Source organism: Mizuhopecten yessoensis, unplaced genomic scaffold (genome assembly GCF_002113885.1).
Source record: "Mizuhopecten yessoensis strain PY_sf001 unplaced genomic scaffold, ASM211388v2 scaffold6719, whole genome shotgun sequence".
Classification (NCBI taxonomy): Eukaryota; Metazoa; Mollusca; class Bivalvia; order Pectinida; family Pectinidae; genus Mizuhopecten; species Mizuhopecten yessoensis.
The window spans coordinates 1,709,368-1,725,289 of NW_018406690.1; the positions used below are offsets into that span (position 1 = coordinate 1,709,368).

The following is a 15,922-nucleotide window of genomic DNA, read 5'->3' on the forward strand; positions in this document are numbered from 1 at the left end:
CGTTAGGCGCACTGCACCTAAACGCCGGTACGGGGAGCCTTCTCTCGGGTTGGCCCCTCTGGCTGGCCCATTTCCTCCGCCCCAGGCTTCTGGTCTGGATGGTGTGGAGGCTATGGACGTTGAGGGCGCGGGTATGGCAGAGGACAATGATGTTGTTCATCTTTCACCTGGTTGTTCGGATATAGACGCTGGTCTTTCCGAGTCGTCTGACGACAGTCCTCAGGAGGGCTTGCCCTCAGAGGAGGACTTCCAGGATGAGGGAGACCCTGAGGCTGCTGAGGTTGAGGCCCAGCATGTGTTATCCGGTATGCGGGGCCTTAGGGCTGACGTTTCCCGGATTCTTGGGGAGGAGGTTTGCCCACCACCTTCGGCATCATCTGTCCCCGAGTCCACCACCCTTTTGGGTTCTTTGGTGGCTCCTCGGGTGTCCGCTCGGTCGGACCGCTCTCTGCCAGAAGGCACCATTGTGTCTTCAGCTCTGGCCACCTCCCAGTCTCGGGTTTTAGAGAAGAATTCTTCTTCAACCCGTAGTCCTGGGTATGCAGGGTTGCAGCTCAGTGTTGGCGATTTGTCAGAAGTGCACGCCACTGACTATGCCACACATGATGGCCTGCTTGCCCCTCAACCAGCTACGCTGGAATCGAGGGAACTTGCAGCCTGGCCCGGTTAATCGGTGGACCAGGTGGTGTTCGGTCCCAAAGAACACTTCAAGATGGAGAGACTGCTGCGTCTCTCCATCCAGATTCTGTCATATATAGACTACCTGACGGTTTGCCTATATAGGGTATCCGACTTGACTGAGGATCGGATTACCGAGACAGAGCAGGCCGACATCCAGGACAGAGTGACCTCTGCCCTGAACGGGGCATTGAGAGCGCTGGCAGCTTTACAGGTGTCATCGCTCGTCAATGTCTTGTTTGCTAGGTGGTTTTCAGTTTTAAAAAACCGCCCGGTCGATGAGCCTTACCGCTCCAGATTGTTGACTGCCCCCTTCTCAGGGTCCACTCTTTTTGGAGGGGCCCTTCCTTCTGTTCAAAAGGATTTGAAGGAGGACTCGGTCGCCTCTGCACTTCTGGTGAAGAGGATTCAGGCTGAGAAGGCCAGTACCTCGCAGGGGTCAGCGCCTCCTAAGAAGAAGGCTAAACCTTCGGCTTCGCAGTCCTCTGCGCAGCCCAAGTATAAGCCTCCCTTCAAGGGCAACCAATGGAAGGGTAAGAAGGATAAGAACCCTCCTGGGGGTAAGAAGAAGGGTTCCTGACTCTCTTCTTCCCTCCTTGGTCGTGTCAGACGACGAGTTTGGCCGGAGGACTGCAGTCCTCTCGGCTCAAGCTTAGGTCCTTCTCCCGCAGGATTAGGCTTCGGGTCAGCAGACGGTTCTCTTGCCTGGCAAGGTCTCGATCTGCCTCGACCAGATCTTGCTGTGGGGGTTGTCTTTCTGCTTTCCTTCCAGAGTGGAAGGAAATTACGGAAGACGCATGGGCCTTGTCTGTGATCAAGAAGGGGTTAGGCATTCCGCTAGTGCGGGATCCGCCCTTAGCGTCGGAGCCAATCTTTTTTCCTCCACCGGGGGATCCGAAAAAAGGCTCTGGCGCTCCAGGAGGAAGTAAGGACCATGCTTACCAAGGGCGCGGTCGAGGAGGTTCCTATGTCGGGATCCACTCCCGGGTTCTACTCCAGAATGTTTCTGGTTCGGAAGAAGTCCGGGGCGTGGCGTCGCATCATAGATCTTAGTGCCTTCAACAAGCACGGAGATTCTCCTCACTTCAAGATGGAGACTCCTCGGGGTAGTATCGCCTCCGTGAGAGAGGGAATGTGGGCGACTTCAGTAGATCTGAAGGACGCCTACTTTCAAATCCCCATCAAGAAGTCGGCACAGAAGTACCTTCGTTTTACTTTCAACGGAAAGGTCTTCCAGTTCCAGGCCATGCCGTTCGGGCTCACGACTGCACCTTTGGTTTTCACCAAGCTGCTGCAGGTGGTCGTGGGATTCCTGCACTCTCGAGGAATAGATGTTCACATCTATTTCGACGACTCCCTTATGCTCCACCTAGTGAGAGAGTCTCTGGTGCAGGTCACCCAGTTGTGGTGCAGGTCACCCAGTTGGTTCTGAAACTCTTACTCAAGGTCGGCTTCATTCCTTCCAGAGAAAAGTCGGAGGTTTCCCCATCTCAGGATTTGTTTTTTCTGGGGAACCGTTTCAATACGGTTCAGGGCATCGCCCTTCCACCGATGGAGAAGTTCGAGAAGGCCAGGGCTTTTGCTCTGACCTTCATCGGCCGGTCTCAAGTCCAGGTACGTTGGTTTCTCAGTTTTCTGGGTTATTTCAATGCCCTGGCCGATGTGGTCCCATTAGGGAGACTTCACATCAGGCCTCTCCAGATGTTTCTCCTTGCCAACTGGGTCCCTTCTTCAAGGGATTGGGAAGCCTTGCTTCCTCTGAACCAGTCGGTCAAGGAGTACGCACGCTGGTGGACTCATCAGGACAATGTTCTCCGAGGGGTTCCTTTGTCCAAGCCAGTTCCCACTATGACCCTGTACACTAATGCATCCATGACAGGGTGGGGAGCTTATCTCGACGGGCGTTGCCAGTCGGGGGAGTGGTCTGGGGAACAGCTCTCGGAGCACAGCAATGTGCTCGAGATGAGGGCTGTTCTGTTGGCTCTGCAGTCTTTTCGGGAGATCCTGCATTCCAAGGTGGTTTGTGTGGCTACGGACAACACTACGGTTGTCGCGTATCTGGAGAGACAGGGGGGAACCAGGTCTCACACCCTGTGTGCCCTCGCTATCCGCATTCTGCTTCTATGTCAGGAAATGCAGTTGACAATTTGTGTCAAGCATCTACCAGGCAGGTTGAATGTTCTGGCGGATACTCTTTCCAGGCGCCGCCAGCCGGTTTTGACAGAGTGGCAACTGAAGAGCTCTGTGAAGGTTGAAAGCAGCTAATTTTTTAGTCGGTCGTTAATCTTATTTTTTCTATATATATATATATATATATATATATATACATGTATTATACAGAAAAAAAGACAACAACAAATCTCAATAAATAGTTTGTAAATATATTGGCGCCCAATGACCTTGAACTCTAAAATTAAAACTTTTGTTTGACAATTTTTCATCCAATTCGAGAATCACACAATCTTATTAAAATCAGATGTTAATAAAAATACATACGGCTATTAACATCTGAATAATGAACAGCTGTATTTATTCAGATTGAGAATCACATCACCCTCCATTAATAAAAACTATTTTCTAAGCAACAATAGCATTATCACTGGAGGGTATCATGATAAACATTCAAATCTTTTATTTATATATTCCATTCACTAATAACAAAACATGCAAACAATTCAGAATTTAAAACAAAACAATTTTACATGCAGAACAAACATGGGACATAATGGACATGCGAAGCTAGACATGGGACATGGGGGACATATGAAGCTAAATATAGGATTTGGGGGATATATGTAGCTAGACATGGGACATGGGGAACATATGAAGCTAAATATGGGACATGGGGGATATATGAAGCTAGACATGGGACATGGGGAATATATGAAGCTAGACATGGGACATGGGGGATATATGAAGCTAGGCATGGAACATGGGGGATATATGAAGCTAGGCATGGAACATGGGGGATATATGAAGCTAGACATGGGACATGGGGGATATATGAAGCTAGGCATGGAACATGGGGGATATATGAAGCTATATATGGGACATGGGGGATATATGAAGCTAGACATGGGACATGGGGGATATATGAAGCTTAATATGGGACATGGGGGATAAATGAAGCTAGGCATGGAACATGGGGATCTATAAAGCTAGGCATGGGACATGGGGGATATATGAAGCTATATATGGGACATGGGACTGACGGGCGTCACATTTGTAATGGCTTGGAATTATTTCATTTTAGTAGGGGTTACTCTTGTGATAGAAAGCAATCCTGTCACTCGCCTGTCAGTTTGTTGTTGTTTTGATTCTGGGACTTGATGGCTTCTCAAAAGTCTTTTATCAGATTTCCGTCGCGGCGAGGGCAAATTTAGTGAACTCAATTTCAATGTTGCATGATATTTGTCATGTTCTGCAGATTTTGTTTTTGTTTTTCTATCAAGCGATAACAAGTGATACAAACTTCGCAGTCTGACTGTCCGTGTTCTGCTTCGAATCACGGGATGACATATTTTATTTTTGTACATCGTTCTGTAGTTACAATGTAATCGTAACTTTTGATTAGTAAATTTCCTAGTGATTGCAATGCCATCTGGCCCTATTTCCGTCGGAACAAACGAAAACCCACATATTACACAGATGTTGTCCAGAATATATATTCTTTTTGGTGTTGACAGTCCTTCGCTGTCAGTTGCCATGTTTTCAGTACCGGGTATTCTTTGGCTTTTCGTCGATTTAAGATAACTGCCGAGACAGCTTCACGAACGATTGTCACTTTCAGGATTTGGTAAACTGCGTGAGTATTTATATTACCGAGTAGGTGATATTTAATTCAAGACAGGTTTTAAAAAAAACTTGCGTGGGTCAAATTTTGGGTAAATTTTTTTATTTGCATTTTTTGGTGTTTTTTGATGTGGTAACCCATATCTGGGGAAAACACTTTTTGAAAAAAAATCATTCTTCTAAAAAAAATGTATTCTATATATAGGTGTGTTGTGCAGGATGAATCCACTATCCATGTTCATCTGAGTCATGCCCTTTATTTAAAGGATCAGGCCATGTCTACTGTACTCTGCTACCATATGCTTTTACTTTTGAAGAGCTCCTTAAAGGGAGATAATTTCACACCATTATTATGGTAATTAGTGCTCTAGATTCTCATTGTTTTCCGATCCGCTGTTCATAGGCTTCTCAATTTTATTCGCGATCCAAATTGAGAAGGGACGGTACTTTCCGGATATATATAATGTATACAATTTTATTGTTGCAGAGCTAAGAAAATAATAGTTGAAAGAGGGGGCCATTAAGGACATAAAATAAAAAAACCCTAAAAAAACCCACCTTAGTGAATTGTAATCAATACAAGAAAAAGATAACATTGACAAAATAATTTAAATGAGACCCACACAATCATTTCTTATCGATGCCTTCACAATTTTACTTACTTAAACATATTGTAATTGGAGAACTTAGTCAAATTAATACATTTTTCCAAACTTCATGACCCCCACTCTTTCTTGTTGGTTTCCATGGTAACGCAATGCAATATTGCAATAAAATTGGGCTGATATATTAGCAGTGGTTTCATTGACCCACCATAGAAGCAAAAACAAAATAATTCATATGAAGCAGTTTAAATAATTTTCATTGAGGAAGCTTGATGGTTCGTGGCATCCCCTCTTAAGTTGTAATACATTTTTATAATCATTATTATTATTATTTTTAAGACGTACTCCATCATACATATTTTAATTTCTGCCCTTCACAAAGCCGATATATTATCTATATATAATATAATATGCATGAGTGAAAATCCACCTCTTGTTCCACCATCTCGCCCCAACTTTTCCTACATTTCTTCTCTCTTTTCTTATATGTTCTCTGTTCTCCCTTTCTTTTTATTTTTCTCAATCTCTATCTCAATTCTTCTTTCTTATAAAGACAATGCAATGTACTCAGTAGACAGTCTGTGCAAATTTCTCATTTACCTTTTTGTGTGGGACTGATATTTCTTCTCTTTGCATTTATATATCAATAATCAGTAGATGCAGGAATTTCTGAAAATGTCTAATATCACGCATATAGGTTTGTGTGAGGACAACGCATGTGAGTATGGTGTAATCATATTAATTATGTTTATACATGAACATGGTTGTTTTTGACATGGACATGAGTTATACAGTATGTGCGGTTATATATAACTTAGTGCAGATATTTTTTCCAGCATATAGATATATACCATATGTGATGAAGGTGGAAATGTGTTCTATTTTTACACGAGACATAGCAATGAACGATTGAGACATATATATGTCAGACACATAGATGGGTGCATATATGTGGGTAATAAAATGTTGAAATGTAAAAATAGACGGAAATGAGTATGTATGTTTGTGCTAGTGTGGATAGATATAATCCTGAGAATGTATGTACAAATGTGGACATAACAGATATAGGTTTATGTATGTATGTGCCTGTATACAAATGAGTGAATGTTTTGCTGTTTATTGTACATGTACATTGCACTGATGAAAAATCTGAATAAAAAGATAATTATAAAAAAAGCAAAAAAAAAAGCTGCGATTTGATTGGCTAACACAAAGGTCATACACACGCAGAAGGGAACGGATCACTGTCAGATGTTCATGCGGTACGTAATAATGAACAGTTGTATTTATTCAGATTGATTTCACACCATTGAATGCCTCGCAATAAACTACAGCCTTGGTGATAATTTCCGGACTAACTTCTTACCATGGTGATGTAATCTGCTTTTCTTTCCCGCTGCCGCACCTGTTGAAGCACCCACACTACACGGGTAAAGCCCGTTTTTGTCTACGTATACAAAAACCGCGGGCAATTTCACATGACGCACCAGATAAAAACACACAGTTGATGTGTAGCGTACACACATGTGTGTACACAACACTAACCTACACTGATACCACTTTCAACGTACGGAATACCTTATTTAACAGATGTAAATAATACAATCACTATTGTTTATTTGAATGATATCGACTGTAAATTTGCAGTATAATCGAAACATATGTAAAAAAATAATAAACAGTATTGTTATAATTATTGCATATATAGTATTTACACTTGATGTATATAATACACGGCTACAGCAGGCAAAATTCCAGTCGCCTATCAGTGTGGGGGTGTCGGGCAATGCAGACGATGAATATTAGGCCGAACGTTCCAAAGTACATAACAGGGACAACCGTTGAGGCTTATAATGCTCATTATTTAAATATATCCTTGATAGTAAAGTTTATTTTAATTTAGGACTACACCATTGATTAAAAATTACAGCAGACATGATAAGACCGCAGCGTCTAAACACCCATGTACAGAGAACGTCACGCTTCCGGTCTCTTCTACCGATTTCTGTCTCGAAAGGCACAGCTAACCGATAACTCGTATGGATAAGTACTTGTAACAGTGTAAACGAACAGACAGACAGAGGACAGTAGTAGCTAATAACCAGGTTTTTACCGAAGACCAGCCCTATCCGACCACAAACATGAGACAGATACCTAACCGACCACAAACATGAGTTAAATGTAAAAGAGTAAGGCACTTGACTTATCAATAATACTTCACTGGTAATAACTGGATGTCTCACAGTATAATACAATATACTTCCGGTATTTGTGTAGCAATTTTATAAGTGCTCCACTAGAATTAGACACGTTTGGAGATGGGTTTTCCGTTCAACGTTCCTGTAACACCCTAAAAGGCTAGTACCGCTGTACCGTATGTATCAAGTGATAAACGAGTCATTGGATGAAAGATGATACTTAAATGACATGTTGCAAGTTTTGATCTGCCATGATATTGATAAAGTATTTTATTGATATTCTGTCGTGATGGGAGTTTAAACTCTTGAGATTTTGTACCGCAGGTTTTTGCATCTGGACTGGATGTTGCCGAGCACCGCTTCCCCGTCCCTGTTATTCTGACTATCAGGTTGAAGGGAAGATATTCAACATCTACGGGCGAGATGTGGATGGCTGCGAGCGATGGATGATATGTATGGTGAGATATCTTGTTTTGAAGATTGCGATCATTATTCGCCTCAGTGCACCCAGTTTACTCTTTTATCTCACTCCATACAGTCGTCTATATATATATGTTTTCATCAATATATATCTCCTGATGTCATTAGGTATAAAGTATAATAATTTGTATGAGTGTTATTGAAGGTCAAAGGGAAAAATGGGACTCAATTAGTTATCATGGTGCATCAGCCACCAGTAATGGTGATGGGAAAACTATTTAAAGGGATGAGTTTTTTTTTATGTCAGTGGTGAGAAAAAAAGAAGAAGAATATGATTGCAGCAGTTAATGCTTACTTTTAACATGAATGATTGTATACATCAAGCTGGCATGTCCCAACTTAGATAATATATTAGACCAATGTTGATATTCCTAGCTAATAGTAATTTGTCAGAGTTCCCAATAAGAACTAAGTAAGAAACTCAGACAAAACAAAATCAATGTAAATAGAATTAATATATTTGTTGAAAAAAATAAATGTTGCTATAGAAATGCAGATCAGTTAAGAATTAAATTGGAAGAGTTGAAGTCAGGATAAGGGATACAGAACCTCTCGTCATTGGAATAACAGAGGTCAAATACAAAAATAACAGAAACAAGATGAACTTAGCTGAGTTTAATATCGGAAATGGATAAAATTACCACATGTTTACAAAATAAATCGGAGAATGACACAGGAAGAGACATGATACTGTATGTACCCAAGTCACTTTTGGTAACAAAAGTTCTAACAAATACTGTGTTCCAAGAACAGATATTTGGGAAAATACAAGTAAACTCAAAGTATAGTTTACTTATTGGACTCATATACAGGTCATCTCCAGACGATGGATCAGTGGAAAACAACAATAATTTGTGCAACCTTATTACAGAGGTAAGGAATATGAACTTATCACACTACCTACTGATGGGAGACTTCAACTACCCTAGTATAGAACAATTGGAATACCAGGGGAGATAACATCAACTCTAGGGAATACAAGATTATAGAATGCTTACAAGAAAACAGTTTGAGTCAACATGTCAACAAACCAACAAAGTAGAGAGAAACAGATAACCCAACTATGTTAGACTGAGTGCTGACAAATGAAGAAATATGATCTAAGACCTGGGAATTCAATGTCCACTGGCATGGGGAAAAGTGTTCAATTTTCTATTTTCAATGTTATACTAAAACACATGGTTGTGTAAGATATAGAAACCAAACTTTGTGAAAAGCAACGAAGGGATTGAGAAGATCAGCTGAAGGATGAACTACAGGAAACAAAGGACATTAATAATAACTGGATTTATTTCTTAAAACAAATTTCAGAAATTAAACTGGGAGACAAATATGTGCCAATGAAGAAACTACGTTTAGGTGGATCTGGGACACTTAAATTCCTTTTGGACAAAACAGTCATAGAGAAAACCAAAAGGAAAACTATGCTAAATAGGAAAATTGTCACAACAAGGGATGAGAGAGTCGGCAAAGACTACAACAAGGCGAGGAGCCAAGTAGCCAAACTTACACGCAAGACCAGGAAAAACTTTGAGAGGAATATTTGAAAAAAACATCCGAAAATCCAATCTTAAGGAATAATGGCAGTTTGTCATCTCTAAAAGTAAGACAAAGACGGGAATTAGAGATATATGTACAGATCCAACAGACCCAAAATTAACAAAAACTGACAACAGCACAGAAAAGGCTAATATTCTTCAGGAATATTTCAGTAGTGTGTTTACAGTAGAGCTACATGTAGAAGTGGAGGTACAAATGTACAAATGTACCATCTCTCAAACCGGAAATCATTCAGATACCACCAAGCACTACAGAGATAAATGAGGAGGTCAATAAGTTGCTTTAAAGGGACATCACGTGAAAAGGCGTTTTTTTTTTTTAATGAATGTATGTATTGTATGCACTTCCACTTATGTTACCTCGCTATCCCCATATTCATAGTCCGTTCCAAATGTCCAGTTTGACCACTTGAATTGTTCGGGAAAGCCCGGCTAAAAATAGCGCCGATAACGTCACCTGATTAGGCAGCAAACACAAGTGGTGCGAGCGAGATGAAACGGTTTACAAAGGGGCCCTCAGAGAGGGGCCGTCAGGCAACTGCAACTTCTTACCGCACTATGAAACCAAGTTATATGATTTCTAATTCCGTATTCAAACTTATTGAACAGTAATTATTCATCATCAGAAGTTAATTGCACACTTGCCAATATTAAGAATTTAAATTTATTTAGCTTTTAACATAAATTTGTTGCCAATAAAATTAAACAAAGGATGGGGCACAAGTTTTTACAATTTATCACAGCCTTCTCCCGTGACCGGTACAGGTGGTACGGGGCTAAACACTCCCTCAACAATGGGACAAACCTTTCTGTAAAAAGGAATATTCACGAGACGAATATCCCTTTTCAAATGTTTACATAAAGTGCATATATGCAATGACAAACTACACGCGAATATAAAAAGGAAACGTTTGTGAATTTATTTATTACATTAAACAACTCAATGTCTTTGGCCATTTTTTTTCTAGACCATGAATATAAATCTATGTATACTCTCTTTCCCACTTTCACTGTCTCCAAACGCTAACATTTAGGAAGTCATATTAACCATCACACACAATAAACTGTATGGCAAAACCACTACGTGTACATGTAGAATATGTGTCAATAAGGAACGTGTTGAGATACTTGATAATTATATTTTTTCAATACTTTACAGAGATTAAAGCATACTTTTAAATGGACCTTTTTATGCTGAGACAACTTTTCTTTAATCAGTTCCTTTGGTCCGAAACAGAAGCCGTAGTTATCGGCAGCACGCGCCATTTTTATAACGTAATCAAATATTTTTTCCCCTGTTTTCAATACGTATTCCGATTCTATCTGAAGTCGAAAATTTATTCTTTATAGAGAAAAGGTTGTTACATGATCATACATTCTAAGTCAACATCATATGAAAACATGAACTGTTGAAAAATTACGATTTAAAAAAAAAGTGTTATGCGATCCTATTTACTAGAAGTAGGTTCTCCTTCCTCAGTTATTCATCCTGGTCCGTCATTTTGACATTTTTAATCTAGCTGCGATAACGTAGCTTTCTGACGAAGAGCGATTTTTTTTTTATATATTGCGTCGTCGCGCCAGGGCAGGCCGGGTATTATATTAGTACTAATTTAAAACTTGCATGTCAAAACAAAAAACAATCGTTTAATTCAGCAATATAATTAAATCATACCATTTTACTGATCCCGGTAATATTATAAATTATGTAAATCTAATAGCGCACGTATCTCATTTGACCCCGAGCACCGACAGAGGATCAGAGAACAGAATACGCCGTGGCCATCACAGCAGTTATCCCTTGGGGGGCCTCATGGCAAAATCAAACTAACCAGTCACTTATCCCTTTCGTTTGCATAAACCACTGTATAATTATAAAAAACACAAAGTAAACTCTCTCCGATACATGCCCATTAACATATTAAACTAAGTTCATCTGTGTTCAAACTCACACAATGATACTAGCGAGGTTAATAGTTTTAGATATTTATTCATAACATAAACAGCGCTAGCATTTCTGTCGATTTTATTTCAGCTTAACCGGCCGCTATCCGGAAGAAAACATGCACCGTACTGACTGCTAGGGCAGTTATTTTCTGCTTTGAATACTTCCCACTGGCAATAATGATTCCGTAACGTACCCCTTGCGCTATCTTTTGACCATTTGGCAACTATTCGCTTCGTAGCTGACACGGTACAACACTTTTCTTTGGCTTACTTCACACGGCCAGTCATTTTGTTTACAAAGAAATGGTGTGCTATGCGCATGCGCTAGTAGAGGGAAATCCCTGAACAAAACGTTGGTCAGACAGGTAGAAATACCGATGATTATCTTAGATTTAATCATTTTTATGAATCTATTTCAGCCAAATCCGATCGGCATTTTCCATAAGGAGTCTCACTTGATATGTTTATGTAGTATTTGGAAAAAAGACAAAAAAAAAGTTACTTCAGCGTGATGCCCCTTTAAGGATTAAAACCAGACACATCTCCAGGTCCAGATGGTATTTACCCTTCCATAATTAAGGAGACTGCAGATACTTTTAAAGATTCCAATTACAAGATTGTTCAGGCAGTTATTAAAGACAGGAAAGATCCCAACAGTTTGGTGGAGTGCAAATATCAGTGCTTTACACAAAAGAGGTAGTGTCTCCCTTGCAGGAAACTACCGAACCATACGTTTCACATCAATATTATGTAAAACAATGGAAAAATTAATTAGATCACACATTAATAAGCACATGCTTATAACTCACTATTTACAAACAAGCAGTATGGTTTCATGTCAGGACGATCAACAGCGTTACAGCTCTTAAATATTTTAGAAGAATGGACAGAAGCCCTAGATCATGTATATAGAATGTATATACTTTGACTTCAAAAAGGCTTTTGACACACTCCCTCACAATAGGCTGATTAATAAACGATTGCGATATAACCGTGTGCTATCATGAAATGTGATGTGACAGCAGTTAATCACATTCCCCTGAATGGTCAATTAAGCGTTACCGTTGCTTGCTAATTTCACATCATGTCAGGATAAGATAATACAGCGATGTCAACGCTATAAGAATAAGTCAGAACACACAAAGACGATAAAATAAAAAAAACCAGGATGATATAATACACGAACACATTAGGAAACCACCAGGGCAGGATAATACACCAAAAACGTTCGGAAATTACTAGGAAATAAACGAACACTTTATGATATCACCAGGATAATATAATACACTTACATCTTAGGATCTCACCAGGAGAAGATAATACAAAAACATGTTAGGAAATCACCAGGGCAAGATAATACACATAACGTTAGCGAATCACCAGGGCAAGATAACACACCAAAACGTTAAGAAAATACTAGGGAAATACACGAGTATATTTGTTGATATCTGGGTGCGCCTATTAAACTATGTTGTTTCCTTGTGGTAAACAGTACTTTATTTCCCAACAGACCAACCTGCAAAAATGGAACAAGACGAAAACGCAACTGACGAAGAGTCATCTATGTCGACTGAAGATGTAAATGATATTGAGGATGCTGATGATGACGAGGAGGAGCAACAACAGCAGGAGCAGGAGGAAGAAAAAGAGGACAACGATAATGATTCACACAACGATGAAAACGACGTTAATGAACCATCGACATCGAAAGGTAGTTATAACAACTTCAGTAGGTTATTAGACATATATCCACAGAAAACAGTTACGATTTGAAAATATACCAAAAAATATAAGTATACAGATATGTCAACGCTCTAAGAAAACGTCAGAGCACACAAAGACGATAAAAAAACAACAACCCAAGGATGATATAATACACGACCATATTAAGAAATCACCAGGGCAAGATAATTCACCCAAAACGTTCGGAAATTACTAGGGAAATACACGAACAAGTTAGGAAATCACCAGGAAAGAACAACACCGCAGCACGTTATGAAATCGCCAGAAAAAGAAAATGTACTAGCATGTAAAGAAATCACAGGGATAATTACACCAGCACGCTAGGAAATCACTAGGTTAAGATATACATTAACACGTTAGGTATCACCGTGAAAATGTAATAAATCCAACACGTTCAGAATTCATCATGATAAGATTATTCACATACATAATAGGGATAAGATAAAACACAAAAACGTAAAGAAATTATCAAAAAAAGTAACACACCAAAACGTTAGGTAATCTTCAGGATACATCTAAGTTGCAAAATGTAATACAACAAACCCTTCAGAAAATCACATTGATAAGATAATACAATAATCGTTAGGAAATCAATAGAGCAAGTAATACACCAAAATGTTAGGAAATCAACAGGGCAAGATAATACACCAAAACGTTAGGAAATCAATAAGGCCAGATAATACACCAAAATGTTAGGAAATCAATAGGGCAAGATAATACACCAAAACGTTAGGAAATCAATAAGGCAAGATAATACACCAAAACGTTAGGAAATCAATAGGGCAAGATAATACACCAAAACGTTAGGAAATCAATAAGGCAAGATAATACACCAAAATGTTAGGAAATCAATAGGGCAAGATAATACACCAAAACGTTAGGAAATCAATAAGGCAAGATAATACACCAAAACGTTAGGAAATCAATAGGGCAAGATAATACACCAAAACGTTAGGAAATCAATAAGGCAAGATAATACACCAAAACGTTAAGAAATCAATAGGACAAGATAATACACCAAATTGTTAGGAATTCAACAGGACAAGATAATACACCAAAACGTTAGGAAATCAATAAGTCAAGATACTACAACAAAACGGACGGAAATCAATAAGGCAAGATAATACACCAAAACGTTAGAAAATCAATAAGGCAAGATACTACACCAAAACGTTAGGAAACTACTAGGAGAAAATACACAAACATGATGATATCACCAGGATAAGATAATACACGTGCACATTTAGAAATCGCTAGTTTAAGATAACACACCAACACGTTACATATCATCATCATCATAACAAATATAAATAAAAAAACCCCAACACGAGTTGAAATCACAGAGATTCGTTAATATGCAAAGACGACGTACAGTAATAAATCACCAGAATAAGATAATGCACAAACCAGAAGGAAATCACAAGGATAAAGTATTACACCAAAATGTTAGGAAAGCATATGGATAAGATAATGCATTGTCATGTCAGTAATCACCATAAAAATACAATCCTAACAAGTTTGGAAATCGTCAAGATAGGGTGTTCTCTCATTTCCCTGTGTGTAAGAAAGAGCTGTTCAGGGTAAGAGAGGGATGTAGGAAATTTCTATCTTATACCGCATTTTTCGTGACGTTACGTCCCAATGGCTCAACAATGACGTGACGTCACGAATTCTGAAATCTCCGAAGCTGCAATGTGGAATAGGCGACGTGATGAAATTTAAAACCTTATTTACCGTATACGTTAGAAAGATGTTATCATTTTTTCTGCACAAACTGGAAAAAATTATTATTTCAAAATGGTGGCCAGTCCAAACGCATTTTCGTGGTTTCTGAGCTTAATCTGGTGGTTGGAATGAGAGAAAAATACTCTTTCATGCCCAAGGGTGTAGGAAAGGGAGATTCCACCCTCGAGATCTTAAAATTTGGCAAAACCCTCCGCACAGCCTTGGGTTTTACCAAATTTGAAAACACCTAGGATGGAATTTCCTTATCCTACATCCCTAAGCTTGAAAGAGTCTTATAATACACAAACATGACGTAAGGGAATACTAGAATGCTATAAAACACCAACACGTCAAAAATCAGCATGAGTAGATAATAAACACACACATTAGGAAATGATCGAGAAAAATTAATACACCAACACGTTAGAAATCACCAGAATAAGATATCACACTAAGATGTTAGGCACTCAACAGGATCAGATATTACACCAATACGTTAGGTCTCACCATGAAAAGAAAATACCCCTACGCGTTAGGACATCACCAAGATGAAATAATTCAAAAACATAACGTTAGGAAATCATCAGTATAAGATATCACACCAACACGTTAGGAAACCACCAGTATAAGATATCACACCAACACGTTAGGAAACCACCAGTATAAGATATCACACCAACACGTTAGGAAACCACCAGTATAAGATATCACACCAACACGTTAGGAAACCACCAGTATAAGATATCACACCAACACGTTAGGAAACCACCAGTATAAGATATCACACCAACACGTTAGGAAACCACCAGTATAAGATATCACACCAACACGTTAGGAAACCACCAGTATAAGATATCACACTAACACGTTAGGAAACCAACAGTATAAGATATTACACCAACACGTTAGGAAACCACCAGTATTAGATATTACAACAACATGTTAGAACATCAATAGGATAGGATAATTCACATGCACGACGTTAGGAAATGACACAGGTAAGATAAAACACTAACACGTTAATCTAATAAAGAAAATTCCCTAACACGTTTGGAATTATTCAAGATAAGATAATTCACCAACACGACGGTAGGAAATCATGAGCATGATATAATACATATATAATACCCTAACACGCTAGGAATTCATCTAGATAACTTAATAAACAATCACGACGTTGGAAACCATCAGAATG

The 15,922-nt window shown here is 39.2% G+C and overlaps 1 protein-coding gene across 6 annotated transcripts in view; it reads left to right on the top strand.

The window, feature by feature from the left end:
* The window catches only part of LOC110452537, a 35,807-nt gene that overhangs the window by 14,457 nt on the left and 5,428 nt on the right, over window positions 1–15,922 (top strand). For 2 of the 6 annotated variants that reach the window (XM_021501140.1, XM_021501144.1), the window contains exons 2-3: window positions 7,598–7,731; window positions 12,770–12,970. In XM_021501140.1, coding sequence (XP_021356815.1) covers window positions 7,716–7,731; window positions 12,770–12,970 — 217 coding nt within the window. In that variant the 5' untranslated portion in view covers window positions 7,598–7,715. Of the gene's footprint in view, window positions 1–6,304; window positions 6,338–7,009; window positions 7,265–7,323; window positions 7,450–7,597; window positions 7,732–12,769; window positions 12,971–15,922 lie in introns of those variants that run through there. The other 4 variants (XM_021501141.1, XM_021501138.1, XM_021501142.1 and 1 more) reach the window with 4 other exon arrangements.